Raw genomic sequence first — 17,399 nt, 5'->3', positions numbered from 1 at the left:
ATCGTTAATCAGAGCTGCCGGCATCTCCAGTCTTGACCGGGGCTGAATGATCCTCTTCTGAGTACAATCTTATGGCAGGAGGGCCCACTTCCAGGCACGTGGACCGCTCCCTCCCCCTGCTCAAGTGTCCTTAGGACATGGCAAGGATCAAGGGAGACAAGCAAACAAGGGACTGGAGGGAGATAGAGTACCCAAGGTGGAAGCCACAGTCCTTGGAAGGGACACGCCATCACTTCCACCACATTGGACACACAGACCAACTCTGGCACAAGGGTCCCCGGAGGTGGTGCTCACCACCGCACCTGCTCTCTGGGCAAGAGGTGGCTCTGTTTTCGACCGAGGTCTGTGTGTGTGTGTTATCTGCACAGGAGGAACATCCTGCCAGGCTTAAACATCTCGTGCACCTTCCACAAGACTCAGAATCCACAGTGTCCCATTTTCCGGCTGGGAGATATCTTCCGGGAAACAGGAGATCGTTTTTCAGATGCAGCGGTTCAGGTTGGTGGCGTCTTTGTACGGTGGGGTGCAGGAGTGAGGAGGGCGGGTGTCAGGGGATGGAGGACGTGAACCGGCCAAGAGGCAGGGCTGCTACATCTTGATAAGAAAGCTCCTGTTCTTGGAGCGTCTAGCGAATCCATACACAGAGCTGAGGGCTTGGCTCTCTTCACCCCACCCGACTCTGAGCATGGACTCCGGGGAAGGAGCTTCCTGTGGCTGCTGGATCCAATCACTACAAACCCGTGGCTTCCAACAGCACCGACTTTCACATGCCTCTGGAGGGCGGCAGTCTGAAAATAGTTTCCTGGGGCCAAGATCAAGGCCGCACGCCCTCCGGAGCTCTGGGAGAGTCCACTTTCTGGACCTTTCCACCTTGCAGAGCTGCACTTCTCAGCTCAGAGTCCCTTTCTCCACCTTCAAAGCGTGCACACAGCTTAGCATTTGCATCAGCGGTCATGGCTCCCCCTGCCTCTCTCTTATAAAGGCACTTATCTTTCTGAGAGGGAGCTTTGATAAAGAGGGGGCATATAAGGCCCACCTGGATAACCTCCCCATCCCAGGAGCCTTGGGTTAAGCACATCTACCATCTACCGAGAACTTCTCCAGGGAGGACTGGAAGATAAGGTGGAAGAGGCATGGGAAGGAGTGCTCTGAATCCCATCTACCAACTTTCAACTCCGCTTTAACGGGGTGTTTGGGTGCAAGAGTGGTTTGATGAAAGGAAAACAGGTCTAAGTAGCTGGGTTTCAGAAGACAGCAGGAAGAGCCAGGAGCTGCGTTTGCAGGTGCCGCGGGAATCTAACCCCGAAGATTAGGGCTGCACTTAAGGCTCTGAAACCTGTAATCAGCATTTTTCTTCAAGGCAGAAAACACTCCCTTCAGCGATCGTTGCTGTGCAGGGAGATGCCTGGAGGTTGCGTAACCACATCCAGCTGGCCCCAGAGTCTGTCTCCTGTCCCCTGCAGGGAGGGATCATGGGCATTGAGATCTACTGGGATTGCAACTTGGACAGGTGGTTCCATCACTGCCGTCCCAAATACAGCTTCCGCCGCCTGGATGACAAGACCGCCAATGAGTCCTTGTACCCTGGCTACAACTTCAGGTAACAGCGCCCCAGGTAGGCTCAGGCCACCCTCGGCCCTGGAACTGATCCTCTGCAGTGAGCCAGACTAGTTTGGGTTCCCAAGGCAACAAGATGAGGGAAAAGGCCTTCCTTCAATGGCTAGGCAGTGATAGGATTTTTTACAAAAATTTTTTTTAAAGATTTGTTTATTTATTTGAAAGACAGAGATACAGAGAGGAAAGGAGAGATATAGTGAGAGATCTTCCATCCGCTGATTCACTCCCCAGTGGCCACAACAGCTGGGCAGGGCCAAGCTGAAGCCAGGAACTCCATCTGGTCTCTCATGTGGGTGCAAGGGTCTGGGGACTTGAGCCATCTTCCACTGCTTTCCCAGGCACATTAGAAGGGAGCTGGATCAGAAGTGGAGCAGCCGGGACTCGAACCAGTGCCCCTCTGAGGTGGTGGCAACATGGGTGGAGTCTTAGCCCAGTATACCACATTGCTGGCCCCATCTTTTTAATGATCGAACAGAGAACAGCGCAGGGAGGGTACAAGTCACAGTCCCTCTACTCTCTGATAATCAGTCCTGACCCTCGGGTGGATTTTCCCTCACCTACCCTGTTCTTTCACAAGGCTCACCTGAGGTCGGATCACACATGCACATGGCCCATTTGGTACTGTGCTGCTCTCACGGCCCAGCCACTCACATTCACGACCATAGCACTGCGCTGTGTGGTACTGGTGACCAAAGCGTCAACATAGGGAGGGCCTCCCTCACAGGGCACTCACCATCATTCTCTCTAGGTCCCTTAATTCCCTGGGGAAAACATGCTGCTGCTTAAAGCCAGAACAGGTGAAGTGCTTGGCCCAAGACCCAAGTGGATGTTCCAGTCATTCTAACTCCAGTCATTCTGACTCCAGGTCGTACACTCTCTCGCTCCCGTCTCATGGTTCCCTCACCTGCTCCTCCACCACTGGCCTGCTGCCAGCATTTGTTTCTAAGTAACTGCAGTATACCTCTTTGTACAAAAGCCTTTGTTCGAAATCCAGGTTGTTTTCTTTAGGATGAGTTTCTAGGAGTAGAATGAATGGATCAAAGGCGATAAACAGTTTATCATATGCTTCCAGACTTAAAAAAAATTATGGCCATAAGTTTCACAGGCAGGATTTTTATTTGGTTCTCTTTCCAAGCCACCTATCATGTTCAGGGAGTTCCATTCTTCCCTTATGGATCCAACTACTTTTGTCCATTCTACTGTATGGTTCTTTGCATGCTGATTTCTTATCCAAAGTAACTTAGGTGGCATTTCTCCTCATGGGCTTTGGAATATTTGTGGGGGTCTGTCTTCAGTAGGCACCATCTGATGCAAGTTCTCTGTGTGCAGAGGCTTATGGAGGCATTCCTCTGGGGAGCTGGGGTCACGGAATTTTGTAATTGTTCCTACCAAGGATGTGTGGCATCTACCAACTGTGAATCAGTTTTTAGCTTAATTTCTGCCCTTCCGATTTCTTCACTCAGCTAAGTGGACCCTATCTGCTGTCCTAGCCCTCTGTCCTACAATCATGCTCAAACTCATGGACTCTGGAGGGGGAGGGGTGGTCACATGGCTTCAATTCCCACTCACTGCTCATGTCTAGCACATAGGAAAATCTTTCTTGTTTCGTGATCAGCAATATAATGATAGGACTTTGTCTTGCACTTCTATGTGTATGAGAAGGGACGTAGTGGTGGAGATGGCAAGGCTTCCTGTGCAGGTGCATCTTGACTTACAGTGAGGTCACATGAAAATGTCCTGAGTAGTAAATGCATTGATTCCACCTAAAATCCCGGACATCACAGAATGGCAACACACTAGAGTGTTGGTTGTTCTCTCCTTGTGACCTTGGGGCTGCCTGGGAGCTGTGGCTGCAGCCGCCATCCAGCGTCACACAGAGCAAAGTGCAAGCTCCCCAAAAAGATCCACATTCAGGATCCCAGATACAGTGTCTACTGAATGCGTGTTGCTTTTGCAGCACTGTAAGGTTGGAAAATCCCAAGTCAATCCATCCTAAGCTCAGGCTGCCATACTGACTGAAAATCCCTGTGTTAAGAAAATTTGAAGAGTCTTGTAGTTTTGTTTTTTTTAAAGGTAGGGTTACAGAGAAAAGGAGAGACAGAGAGAGAGAGAGATGGGGATATTCCATCCGCTGGCTCACTCCCCAAATGGCTGCAACAGCTAGGGCTGGCCCAGGCTGAAACTAGGAGCCAGGAGCTTCTTCCAGGTCTCCCACGTGGATGCAGGGGCCCGGGGACTTGGGCCATCCTCTGCTGCTTTCCCAGGTGTGTTAGCAGGGAGCTGGATCAGAAGTGGAGCAGCCAGGACTTGAAACAGTGTCCATATGGGATGCTGATGCTGCAGGCAATGGCTTAATCTGCTGTGCCACAGCACTGGTCCCTGGCAGATTCTGGATACTTGGGACACATTGCTTCTTCACCTGTGTTGCTGTCTTATTTTTAAAGTTTCTTTCAGGGTTAGTTCTGTGGCATAGCGGGTAAAGCCACTGCCTGCAGTGCTGGCATCCCATATGGACGCCGGTTCTAGTCCCGGCTGCTCCTCTTCCAATCCACCTCTTTGCTATGGCCTGGGAAAGCAGTAGAAGATGGCCCAAGTCCTTGGGCCCCTGCACCCGCATGGGAGACCTGGAAGAAGCTCCTGGCTCCTGGCTTCAAATCAGTGCAGCTCCGGCCATTGAGGACATCTGGGGAGTGAACCATCAGATGAAAGACCTCTCTCTCTCTCTCTCTCTGCTGTTCCTTCTCTCTCTGTGTAACTCTGACTTTCAAGTAAATAAATAAATATTTTTTTAAAAATAATAAAAAAATAAAATTTCTTTCTAGTGCAAAATGGATGCTTCTGGCTCCTGGACTTCGACCCTCTGAAGTCGCTGGAGTGTTTGGCTCCTTTGCCCTCCTAGGCTTCTCCCTACTGGCCTGGTGTGGACTCATTCTTGTTTTCACCTCCACACAGCTCTCCCCTCTGCTCCTGACTTTAGCCCAGTGGTGTTCCTGTGAAGTCCTAACTTAGTTTCCACCGTAACTGCTATGTCTACCTCATGTTTTCAGCCTGGACCCAGTAGTAACTTGGCCCTAACGGTCTCTGTGACCCATCACTGTCTGTAGGTGTCAGACAGGTTTCTGTGACCATGGTTCTAATTCGTCATTTTGGGCCTTGAGTCCAGACTCAAAATAGGCTTATGCTGTTGCCTTTTCAGAGACAGCTGCCAAGTTTTTTTTTTTTAATAAGGTTTTTTTTTAGATTATTTGTTTATTTATTTATTTGAGAGGCAGAGAGGGAAAGACAGAGAGAGAGGTCCTCCATCCGCTGGTTCACTCCCCAGATGGCCTCAACAGCCGGAGCTGGGCCGATCTGAAGCCAGAAACCAGGGGGTCCTTCTGGGTCTCCCATGTTGCGGCAGGGGTCCAAGAACTTGGGCCATCTTCCACTGTTTTCCCAGGCCATAATCAGAGAGCTGGATCAGAAGAGGAGCAGCCAGCACACGAACCAGCACCCATGTGGGATGCTGGCAGTGCAGGCCAGAGGCTTAGCTCACTACACCACAGCACCGGCCCAGAGAGTTGCCAAGTATACTTCTAGCATAATGCCTCTATAGTTTACCTGAAAAGTCAGTAAGGAACTTATATTGGCATTTTCCATATACTCAGTCATCAAATATATACTGCAGAGGGGCCGGCATGGTGGCACAGCAGGTTAAGCCACCACTTGCAATGCTAGCATCCTTTATCTGAGTGCTGGTTCAAGTCCCAGCTACTCCTTTTCTGACCCAGGTTTCTGCTAATGTGCCTGGGAAAGCAGCAGCAAATAGCCCATGTACTTGGACCCCTGCCACCCACATAGGAGACAGGGATAGAGTTCCTTGTTCCTGACTTAATCCTGGCTGTTCCAGCCATTTGGGGAATGAATCAGGAGATGGCAGATCTCTCTGTCTTTGTCTCTTTCTGTTTCTCTCAACCTTTAAAATAAATAAACCATGGATATATAAATATATAGCAGAAAAATATGTGCCAATCAGCATGGATCAGTAAACAAAATACACAAGGTCACTACTTTCTTGAACTTATATTCTAGTAAGAGTAAGTGGGCAAAAATATAAGTAAATGACAGATTCCATCAACTCAACATCATTAGTCATCAAAGAAATGCAAATCAAAGCCACAATAAGATGCAACTACATGCCCACTAGAGTGGCCAAAATTTTCAAAGGTTGGTAACTCCAAATGCCAGGAAGGAGATGGGCAACTGGAACTTTCCTTTCCTGGTGGGAGTGCAAAACGTTCAACCACATTCAAGAACTGTGGGGAAGTCTCCCATGAAGCTATGCCCACATCTACCCTGCAATCTAGAAATCCCAGGAACCTGTTCTTAGATATTGCATCCAAGGGGATGGAAGTGTATGTCCACGCACACAGATGTTCGCGAGTGTTCATAGCAGCCTTCTTCACGATGGCCGAAAAGCAGAAGCAACCCAAGTGTCTATCAACAAGTGAATAGATAATTATGGTATATTTATACTCATAAGCTTGGATTTCAAAAAAATTTGCTCTAAAATACACATTTCTTTTATATCTATCTCCCATGAACTTAAAAAATTTTTAAATTTATTTTCACTTTACTTGAAAGGCAGAGAGATGGAGATATCTTTCATCCACTGATCCACCACCCCCCACCCCCAAAATGCCCACAAGAGCCAGGTCTGGGTCAAGTCAAAGCCAAGAACCCAGAACTCCATTCAGGTCTCCCATGTGGGTAGCAAGGACCTAAGTACTTACACAGTCACCTGCTGCCTCCCTGGGTGAAGCTTGGTCGGATGCAGAGTGAGGACCATGATCAGGCACTCTAACAGGCTACTGTACCAAATGCCTGCCCCCGTGAACTTTCTGGAGTACCCTTACATAATAAAATATTACTTGATATAAATAAAGAAGAACAAACGACTGGTACTTGCACCAGCATAACTGGATCAGTCCCACAGACATGAAGCCGAGTGAAAGAAGTCAAACCTTCTGTATAAGGCCATCTGCAGGAAGTTCAAGCACAGGCAAAACTCTGACACAAGATGAAACTGTAGTCGCTGGGCTGGAGATCGGGGAAGAGAGTAGAGCTGGATTGGAAACGAATGCAGGGAGTTCTCTGGGATGATGGAGCATTCTAGATTTGGATGGGGCATACACATTACTCAAGAGTATTCGCTTGTCAAAACTCACGGAACGGAAGGGCTCCTTTGGGCACACACGTTGTGTTATATGTAGACTATACCACAAAGGAGAAGAACAAGTCCAGCTACATCATTTAAGATGGTAAGAGTTTCAAAGAAGATCAACAAAGATAGTGTGACAGGGCCAGATGCCAGCAGGGAAGCCCCTCCAAGCACAGGGCTGGGAGCCCTGCAGCCCTGCCTTGCCTTCCTGGTTCAGAGGAAAAGCTGCAGACGGGAGCCCACGTTGCAGGAAGCAACCAGGAAAAACCGTTCACTCCTCTGATTCCTTTTAGCATCTGAGGCTGAGGCATCTTGAACGTGCTAGAAATGCGCGTTCTCGGGCCCATCCTGGATCTCTGAATTACAGACCCTCTGGGGGTGGGCCCTGGTTCGAGTGCCTCCACACTCTGAGTGCGGTCCTAGAACCGGCTTGGTTTTGATACAGAATCTGAGACTCCCCCTAGATGCACTAAGTCAAAACCTGCACTTGAACAGGATCTCCGGGAGACTCGTGTGCACCGGGAAGTCTGAGAGGTGCCGATCGTGCCCGCTATCGGCCAGCACTCAAAGCGTACTTTCCTTCTGGATGTTTTACTTGAATACTTCTCTACAACTGGGTTGCTAGCTTCCTGGGAGACTGAGTAAAACAGAATGTCTACTTAATCTGTGCATGTGAGTGCGTGCAGGAACACACACACACACACACACAGCTCCCTAAGCCTCCCACTAGCATTCTTGCTTCTGGAGGGTCTGCTCAAGCAATCGGATCTGTTTATATTTTACTCAGAGCAGTATCAAAAACTGGCAGTCGGTCCTTAGCTATGTTTTATTATTTTTGTTTATCTTGATCTGCACAATGTTTTAAAACTTGAGGCATGCTACATAACTTCCTGCCTTTTTTGAAAAATTAAACTATTCAACAAATATCTAGACAACTTGACGGCCCCAGGTCCACATCCTACCCGGCAGTCACTGGAAGCAGCTGCGTACTGGTGGTCCCCTCCAGAAAGGGTGTGTGTTTCTTGGTCACTGTCCCCACCACTCCTTGTTGCTTATTCTTGGTCCCTGTAAGCATTTGCATTTGAGACCCCTGACTTAAAGGCTGGCTGATGGTTTTTGCCTCTACTGGGTCGGTGGCTTTCCATCCAGGGCCCTGAAGCCAGCTCTGACCACCCCCTGGGGCTCTGCTGAAAAGGCATGTGGCCAGAAGAGAAGAGGGGGTCAGTGGTCCCCTGACTGCCCTTCCGCTTGCTTCTTTAGCAGTCTGCAGAAGCATGCAGAGCTGTGCACCAATCAGACGCTGGCAAATGTCCCTGGGGGCCTCTGAGCTGAGCCTAAGAACATTAGCTCCTGGAGAGATCTGAGCTTTCTGGAGACCGGAGATGGTTCTGATGTTGATGTTCTTTTAGAACAAGGTGTTTGAGCATTTGTTGTCTGCAGTGAGCGCTAGAAGAAATCTTTGGTCAAAAATACATTGTGGAGATCAGATGGTTAAGTGAACAAGTTATTTTCAAATAGCCTCAAAGAGAGAAGGAGATTACAGGTATTCTGAGAAACAAGTAACGTTCCAAAACACGGGAAGTTGAAGGAGATGATCGCATCATTGAATTTTGCCCTATACAGAAAAGATCTATGGCAAATCCTTCCTGGGCAAATGTGGGATTCAGCTAGCTCATAACAACACGTGTCACGTAGGGCAGAGCCACACAGAATGCTTGATGTACTTCTCAGGTCCCAGGGTGTGAGTGTGTGTGTGTTAGCTTCCTGTGACTGCTGTAACAAATTACTGCAGATTTGGTGGCTTCAAACGGTGGAAATTCATCTCTCGCGGGTCTAGAGGCCAGAAGTGTGAAATCATGGTGGCCCCAGGACTGGGCTCCCTCAAAGGGTCCAGGGAAGGGCCCTTTCCTGCCTTTTCCAGCTTCTTGGGGCTCCAGGTGTTTATGCCTTGGCTTATGGCTGCATCCATCCCCTCTCTGCCTCTGTCTCCTCCTGGCCTCTTCCTGTGTCTCTGGGTCTTGAATCTCCCTCTCCTTTATCTTACAAGGATACCAGTCCCTGGGTCCAGGACCTACTCGCAATCCAGAATGATATCACCTCGAGATCTTTACCTTAACCATATCTGTAAAGATCCTATTTCCAGGGCTGGTGCTGTAGCATAGTGGGTAAAGCCGCCACCCGCAGTACTAGCATCCCATATGGTTCCAAGTCTTTGGGCCCCTTCACCCACATGGGAGACCTGGAAGAAGCTCCTGGCTCCTGGCTTCGGATTGGTCCAGCTTCAGCCATTGCAGCCATTTGGGGGAGAGAACCAGTGGATGGAAGACCTCTCTCTCTCTCTCTGCAACTCTGCCTTTCAAATAAACAAATAAATCTTTAAAAAATCCCATTTCCAAACAAGATCATGTTTAACAGGTGCTGGAGGTTAGGTTCTTGGACATATCTTCTTTGGGAGCCACCTCTCAACCCACTACGGTGCACTAAAAACATCCTCATTCAGGGCCTGATGCTTCTGAGTGCGGACCACTGAGCACCTGGCATCAGAAACACCTTGTACCTCTGCTAGAAACACAAGGGTACTTCTAAAAGTTCATGGAAAAATGGAATGAAAAGATAAGTTTATTTTGGTGCAGAAAAATTGGAACTCCATTTGCAGTTTTTCCATAATATATATTTTCCATGAACTTTTTGAAGACTCCTTGTATTCACAGATTCCAAAACTATTTCCCACCAAAACAAATTTAATCTTTAGATTGCATTTTTTGTGAGCTTTCTGAAGTGTCCTTGTACAGATTCTGAACCATTTGTTAGACTTCCTGAAACCACTCTTCTGGGAGGAACCCCAGGAGTCTTCCTTTTGAACACACTCCAGAAGAACCACCGAGTGATTGCTGTCCTCGGTTAAAGAACCACTTCAACAAGATCCTGAACGCAGGAACTCAAGTGCTCACTGCACAACACCAGCCTTCGCGAGTGAACCGATCTGCGTGGGAAGGTAATGCCAGCCCTGGCCTTGGAGGACTGATGCGGCCTCGACTTGCATACAGAAAAACAAATCACTCAGTGGAGCAGAGGACAGGCTGTTCTGGAATGAGGATCGCCAGATGCAAAGAAACCGAAAGCCCTCCAGCCAGCAAGTGGCACCCAAGTGCCTGAGAATAGCCCCTTAATACCACATCTGGGGAGTCGTGGGTCTAAGAGTTTCGGGTGTCCCGTGCTCTCTCCAGGTAGAACATCTGTCTTCCGTTTCCCTCTCTCCTCACTCCCATAAGTAGACGGTGAATTAGGAACTCAGGGAAAATAATACAGACCCTTCTCTAAAACCAGCCACATAGCGGGGGTGAGAGGAAGGAACAGATTCCGAAGGCCCACCAGGCATGTGGGTTAAGCCTTCCTAATTCTTTGTGAGCAACCAAACAGGCCATATTCCCTGATGGCAGCATGGCTGGCAGCTGCTTACTAGGGGGAACTTGTGCCCGATTCTTAATTTATGCAGGTGCCCAGTGATGACATGGAGAGGTCAACGTCATGAAAAGAAGGATTCGCTGCACACATGTCCCAGGAGACAGGGACACGCCCGCCCTGCCATGCCCCATCACAGGGCCACAGGGGAAGCACCAGGTTCGGTCAGGAGGCAGAAGCAAGGGGGAAAGCATGACCCGGACCCTTCACTGTTTTCCATGAAGGCGGCAAGGCAGGGCTGGAGACCATCTTGGGGGTGGCTGATCTGAGCAAGGTCCCTGGGCTGCAGGACACAGTGGTGGTCTCTAGCTGTCTGGCCCTGACCCCACCTGCCCCTAAGGGGAAATGTTAGAGTGGTGTGTGGCAGGTTGTTGGAGTGTTTACAGCATGGCTGCCATGAGCTCAGAGAAACCAGATCATGGGACCATGGGGAGACAGGACCACCTCAGCCTTCACGCTGGGCTGTGATTAAGGTCGCCACACAGCAAACCCAGAATCTGGGACAGAACAGTTGGAACAGACGGCAGAAGTGCACCTGTTCCTCATCCAGTCCTTGGTAGCTACGATTCACACCCCAACTTTGTTTGAGAAGCCAAACATATTTTTCTCCCTTAAGGGATAATCAGATGACTTGAAGTTTTTAAATTTTTAAATATTTTTAAAATTTCTTCTAGTTATTAATCCTGCATTGCTTAAAAATTGCTCCTTTTAATCTTTTTTTTTTTAATTTGACAGATAGATTTAGACAGTGAGAGAGAGAGAGAGAAAGGTCTTGCTTCTGTTGGTTCACCCCCCAAATGGCCGCCATGGCTGACGCTATGCCGATCTGAAGCCAGGAGCCAGGTGCTTCTCCTGATCTCCCATGCGGGTGCAGGGCCCAAGCACTTGGGCCATCCTCCACTGCCTTCCCGGGCCACAGCAGAGAGCTGGACTGGAAGAGAAGCAGCCAGGACTAGAACCCAGTGCCCATATGGGATGCCAGTGCCACAGGCAGAGGATTAGCCTAGTGAGCCACGGCACGGGCCACTCTCCTTTTAATCTTAAAGCTGATGTCACTCACTCTGTGATGGGGGAATGTCGAGGGGGTCACATTTGGTTGCAGGTGGCCACAGAGAGTCACGGATGGACTCAGACCCTGCTCTTCCTGCCAACAGCGGCAGAGCTGCAAGACAGACGTGGAAGACTAGATGAGCTACTGTTTTGCTCTTCCTTTCGTAAAATACCAGCACTTTCAAAGAGATCTTGATAAATATGGATCGTTTTTCCTCCTACAGATACGCCAAGTACTATAAAGAAAACAACGTTGAGAAACGGACTCTGATAAAAGTCTTCGGGATCCGTTTTGACATTCTGGTTTTTGGCACTGTAAGTCTCTCCTCCCAGCCTGGGCGCCTCCGTTCCGGAACCATGTCCTCACTACTGCTGCGGTGCCTTGAAGGGTGGGCGGGTTTGGTTGCAGTCATTAGCTGGCACTGTGCATTCTGCATGTGGCATAAGACGGGAGGGAGCCTGTCCATAAAGAAGCCATCCGACAATCACAAGAGTGGGATTGGGGGAAAACATTCTATTATTCAGTTTAGGAAAATACTCTAATACTTAAAAAACAAGAGAGGACAAAATCCTTTTTGCAAAATACTTGGAAGTAATAGAATATAAGTTGAGTTGGCTTAGGGGAAATACGCCATTGGAGAGGAGTTCATTTGGTTCACAAAACTGAAAAATCCAGAGGTCAATACAGGCTTCAGGCATGGCTAGACCCATTTGTTTAACCAATGTCATCAGGGATCTGTGTCCGTCCATCCCTACACCTGTTCCCCTCTGTCCTGGTGTCAGCCTCTGAAGGGCCACCTCCACATGCTGTGTCAGGCAGCTGCTTATTTCTTGCCAGTATGGCAACCCCAGTGGGAAGAGAACACCTCCCTGCCGAGTCTCAGCGGCCACCTGAGGCTCCGATTGGCCCAGTGTGGGCCACACGCCCCCTGTGCGCTACTCACTGCAGTCACGCCATGCTACATTCTCAGTGGCTTGTCCTGGACCAGCCCTGTCCCAGCCCAGGGGCCAGAGGAGAGGGCCAGCCTCCCCTGGACCCTCTGTCAAATGACATGGACTGAGGGAGAGTCAGTCCTCCAAAAGCAGATGCAGGTGCTGCCACCAGAGGAGGAAAGAGAATGCCAGGTGCGCAGAGCCCCACAGAGCCCACCCCGCCCTGGTCGACAGCACGTGATTTATGTAACCTGGCAATGAGCAGCACACGGTTGGATGGGATGCAGCCGAGAAGGGGCAGAGCCCACTAGGAGCAAGAGCCACATGGTCATCCAAGGGGAGACTTTGTGCAGAAATTCCTTTGCTCTGCTGCCGAAGTCATTTCAGACCATGTCCAAGCAAAGCCGGCCTGAAACCCTCACCCTGTGTGCAAAAACAATAAGCCGTCCATGGCTCTCCGCTTAAAGTGAGGGTTCAGGGCTCTTGTTGAAAATAGCCATGGGTCCGAAGACACCTTGGATGGCAGAAACAGGATAAACCAGTCCCAGCTTCAGTCTCTGCTGCTGGGAGCACTCGGTGCAGAACTAGGCCTACTTCAGGGGCTGGCGCCGTGGCTCATTTGGTTAATCTTCTGCCTGTGGCGCCGGCATCCCATATGGGTGCCTGGTTCTAGTCCCAGTTGCTCCTCTTCCAGTCCAGCTCTCTGCTGTGGCCCGGGAAGGCAGTGGAGGATGGCCCTAGTGCTTGGGCCCTGCACCCGCATGAGAGACCAGGAGGAAGCACCTGCCTCCTGGCTTTGGATCGGCGCAGTGCGCCGGCCGTAGCAGCCATTTGGGGGGTGAACCAACAGAGGGAAGACCTTTCTCTCTGTCTCTCTCTCTCTCTCTCACTGTCTAACTCTGCCTGTCAAATTAAAAAAAAAAAAAAAAAAAAAAAAACTAGGCCTACTTCACGCTAGAACCAACAACTGCAACTTACAGCAAAACAACATCTCTGAATTTCAGCTGAGTCACCTCTCCCACTCTGTTTTCAGGGAGGAAAATTTGACATCATCCAGCTGATAGTGTACATCGGCTCAACCCTCTCCTACTTTGGTTTGGTAAGAGATTCCCTTTCCTACGCTCTTAGAAAGTGATTTTGCAAGAGGAAGTTTCACTCCCCTGCTGCTTGTCTGGGTTTCCCCCAGGCCACTGTGTGCATCGACTTTCTCATCAACACTTACTCCAGCAACTGCTGCCGCTCCCACATCTATCCCTGTTGCAAGTGCTGCGAGCCCTGTGCGGCCAACGAGTACTACCACAGGAAGAAGTACGAGTCTCTTGTGGAGCCAAGGCGGGTGAGCTGTGCCATGGATGGAGGATGCCAGACACTCCCGGCTTCCCTTGGGTCAGGGCTGTGGGATGTCCTGTGTGCAGCCAATACCCACCCCCACTCCCCCACCTCCGCTCCCCACAGCCTCCATCTACGGCCTGTGAGATCCTCCTGTCTGGTCCTGAGTAAATTTTTTTTTTAAATGGGAGACAATCATAATATCAAAAGATCTGTATAGTACTTCTAAATGTTATATATATCTATTCAAGGAATCCTCACAACAGCCCTACTGATGAAAAAAAAAAAAAAGACATAATAGTGGCACTTCAGTTTTTCTTAAAAAAGATTTATTTGTTTATTTGAAAGGCAGAGTTACAGAGAGGCAGAGAGAGAGAGAGAGGTCTTCCATCTGCAGATTCACTCCACAGATGGCCACAATGGCCGGAGCTGGGCCACCCCAAGGTCAGGAGCCAGGAGCTTCTTCCAGGTCTCCCACGTGAATGCAGGGTCTTAAGGACTCGGGCCCTCTTCCACTACTTTCCTAGGCCATTAGCAGAGAGCTGGATCGGAAGTGGAGCAGCTGGGACTCGATACAGCACCCATATAGGATGCCAGCACTGCAGGCGGAGGCTTTACCCGCTACGCCACAGCGCCGGCCCCTATTATGTCTTTCTAAACAGGAGTAAGCTGAGGTACAGGAAGGCTCAATAATCTGTCCAAAGTGATATGGCAGGAACGTGTCAGAGCTAAGAGGAACTTCAGCATGCACATCCATAGCCACAAGCTTACAGATCCTGGATGAGCCATGCATTAATGCATTTTGTTGAGATTAATAAAGCAAGCAGCACAATAAGTATGGTGTGAGGTTAAAGCAACTACAAACATAAATTCTATATATTTTCTATATTTCTTTCTTTTAAAAAAAAAGATGCATTTATTTATTGGAAAAGCATAGTTACAGAGACCGAGAGAGATCTTCCATCTGCCGCTCCATTCCGCAAATGGCCTATATCTCTGTGGCTGGGCCAGGCCAAAGCCAGGAGCCAGGAGCTTCATCTAGATCTCCCATGTGGGTACAGGGTTCTAAGCACTTGGGTCACCTTCCACTGCTTTTCCAGCAGCGGAATGTGACTCAGCGTCCATAGAAGATGCCTGTATGGCAAGCGGCAGCTTTACCTACCACACCACAGTGCCGGCCCCTACATGTCTATTTTATTATACAATACTTGTGTATACAAGAAAGTACTAGGCACCCACAAACACAGTAACTGTGGTTGCTTCTGGAAATGAGCTTAGGCTGGGGGGGGGGGGCAGTGTCAGGGGAACACAAGCCTCATGTGACTTGCTTCGGTTCGATGATTTGAACTCGATTAAGCAGGTCCTCTGCACTCTACTGCACGATACTCCCCACCAGAGAAACCTCTGGCACCTAAAGAACAGAGAGGGCTCCCTTGTCTTCCCCACATCCAAGGACATCAGTGCCCTTCCTGCCAGCAGCTCAATGCACATTCATTGTCCATTGTTTGTGGATGCACAGTGAAGTCAGAGCTCATTTTTGCAACTAGAAATAATCACCATTTCATGGCCCAAGGCGGGATGAAATTTTACAAACACAATAATTGAAGCTGTGGTGGTATAACTTTCTAGAAAATCCAGAGTAACTGATATTGAGAGAATACAACAAAGGAATCTGGCATAGCATTTGGTGGACCTAAAACTGTTAGGCAGTCTGCTGTGGACAGGCTGAGCCTACAAGGTAAGGCAAAAGGGTTCCTTTTATGGTTTACTCTTAGACTCAGAAATCATTCATTCTTGGCTAGCAAAAGTTTTTGGTTAATTTGTTCACCAGTTTGACAGCTGGTCAGTGGGAATGAGGTTGTCTTTAGATAGATAGAAAGTAGAAAGGCAATTCTTATCTTTCTGTACAAAATGGGCAAACTTTTTTACTTTCCTTTCCTAGACACTAAAGTATGTGTCCTTTGTGGATGAACCCCACATTCGGATGGTGGACCAGCAGCTACTTGGGAAAAGTCTGCAGGATGTCCCAGGCCAAAAAATCCCAGTAAGTTACAATATTTGGTCCTTTTAGTGTGTGTGTGTGTGTGTATATATATATATATATATATATATGATTTACTATTAAATATAAACACATCTAGAAGTTTGAACTAATCATAATTGATGAATGACGTAGCTAGCAACCACATTACAAAACTGAATATTCTTTTAGGACTGTATCCCATCACTAACCACCCTTAAGTGTCCTAACCTGCTCTACATAGAAGGGTTTCAGAGGAAGTGAGCTGGGTGGGCTTTTGCTGAGGGCACTCAGAGGCCAACGTGAGGAACTGAGATTTGTTTGCCTTGTTGGCTCTGATCTTGCCCTTACCGTGTTCCTTGGCTCTTAGACCTAAGTCACTGTGTAACGTGTAAACCAGCAGTCATTATCCTGTATCCAAAGATCAATTTTACACCTTCCAGAATCCTGTGAAAACAGAACCCTAGGTGTACATTCCGTATATAGTCTGTAGAGTGTCTGGTTCCTTTCACTCAATGCTACTCTCGTGTGCTGTCCATGACATTGCATACAGCAACAGTTCACTCTCTGTGCTGTGTATCTTCCATTTTGTAAACATCCAGTTTATTTATCCATTCTCCAGAAGGGGGGGTGTTCCTACTTGGTTTCTACTGGGGTGCTAATGCCAACAGGGCTGCGATTCCCCACATGGCACCCTGTTGGGTAATTCCTGAGAGAATGGCCGAGCTGGTTGCTGTAGCTACTCACCAACAGTGCTGCACTGCCCAGAGTTCGGGCTCACCATTACTAACTCATAGTTTCCCTGGGCTGCGAATTCCCACTAGCTGGATGGCTTCAAACAGAAATGTACAGTGTCACGGTTCTGGAAGGCAGAGGTCTGACCCAAGGTGTTGGCAGGGCCCTCACCCCCTCTGCTGGTTCTCAGGAAGAATCCTTCTCTGCTCCCTCCTAGTATCTCTTGTTTAACATTGGCAGGGACCCAGCGGTACCACAGGCATCACTGTCTCCTCCCCTCAGAGAGAAAGCTTTTCCATTTCACTGTTTGCTATAGTACCTGAGGGTCTTTAAAAATTCATGGGAAATGTGTACTATGAAAAAAACTATGCATAGATTTTTTTTAAAAATGTACCAAGAAACTTACCTATTTTCCATGGATTTTTTAAAATAGTCTGTGTCTACAGTACTCTTTTTGGAATGCGCTATCAGATTAAAAATACTCCTTTATGTTCCTAGTTTCCTTTTGTTTTCTTGTTATGTGGTCATTATACAGGTTGATTTTTGTATTTCTGAAATAAACTTAATTTGAATGTGATACAATACTTTATAGTCAAAGCTGGATTTGATTTGCTAATATCAAAGATTTATATATCTCATTTTGAATGATCATTCCTGTAATGTCCTTGTAGAGTTTAGGTCTTACATGAAACATGTGTGTGTGTGTGTGCGTGTGAATATAAAAATTACTACTTTAACCATTTTAAAGTGTACAATTCAGTGACATTTAGTACATTCACAATGCTATGAAACCATGACCACTGTCTAATTCTAAAACTTTCCAATCACCCCTAAAGGAAACCTTGTGTGCATTAAGTAGCTACTTCCCTTCACCCCTGGCCAACTGCTGCTCTACTTTCTGTCTGTTGATTTGCCAGTTTCAGGCATTTTGTATAAAGGGAATCATATACTATGTGGTGTTCTTATGTCTGGCTTCTCTCATTAAGCATTCTTTCAGGGTTTATCCATGTTGTGTCAGTATCAGTATTTTTTATGACTAAGTAATATTCCATT

General features: G+C 48.2%; 2 protein-coding genes across 3 annotated transcripts in view; one reads left to right on the top strand and one right to left on the bottom strand.

Moving 5' to 3' along the window:
* IFT81 (intraflagellar transport 81) overlaps nucleotides 1-17,399 on the bottom strand; it is a 188,216-nt gene that overhangs the window by 144,741 nt on the left and 26,076 nt on the right. The window lies entirely within an intron of this gene.
* P2RX7 (purinergic receptor P2X 7) overlaps nucleotides 1-17,399 on the top strand; it is a 43,198-nt gene that overhangs the window by 21,176 nt on the left and 4,623 nt on the right. For both annotated transcript variants that reach the window (XM_062182163.1, XM_062182164.1), the window contains 6 exons: nucleotides 369-498; nucleotides 1,464-1,600; nucleotides 11,554-11,644; nucleotides 13,296-13,361; nucleotides 13,449-13,598; nucleotides 15,534-15,635. In XM_062182163.1, coding sequence (XP_062038147.1) covers nucleotides 369-498; nucleotides 1,464-1,600; nucleotides 11,554-11,644; nucleotides 13,296-13,361; nucleotides 13,449-13,598; nucleotides 15,534-15,635 — 676 coding nt within the window. The remainder of the gene's footprint in view (nucleotides 1-368; nucleotides 499-1,463; nucleotides 1,601-11,553; nucleotides 11,645-13,295; nucleotides 13,362-13,448; nucleotides 13,599-15,533; nucleotides 15,636-17,399) is intronic.

The sequence above is a fragment of the Lepus europaeus genome, chromosome 23 (assembly GCF_033115175.1).
Source record: "Lepus europaeus isolate LE1 chromosome 23, mLepTim1.pri, whole genome shotgun sequence".
NCBI classification, from domain to species: Eukaryota; Metazoa; Chordata; class Mammalia; order Lagomorpha; family Leporidae; genus Lepus; species Lepus europaeus.
Note: the sequence above shows the minus strand (reverse complement) of the source record. Positions and strands in the feature narration are given on the sequence as shown.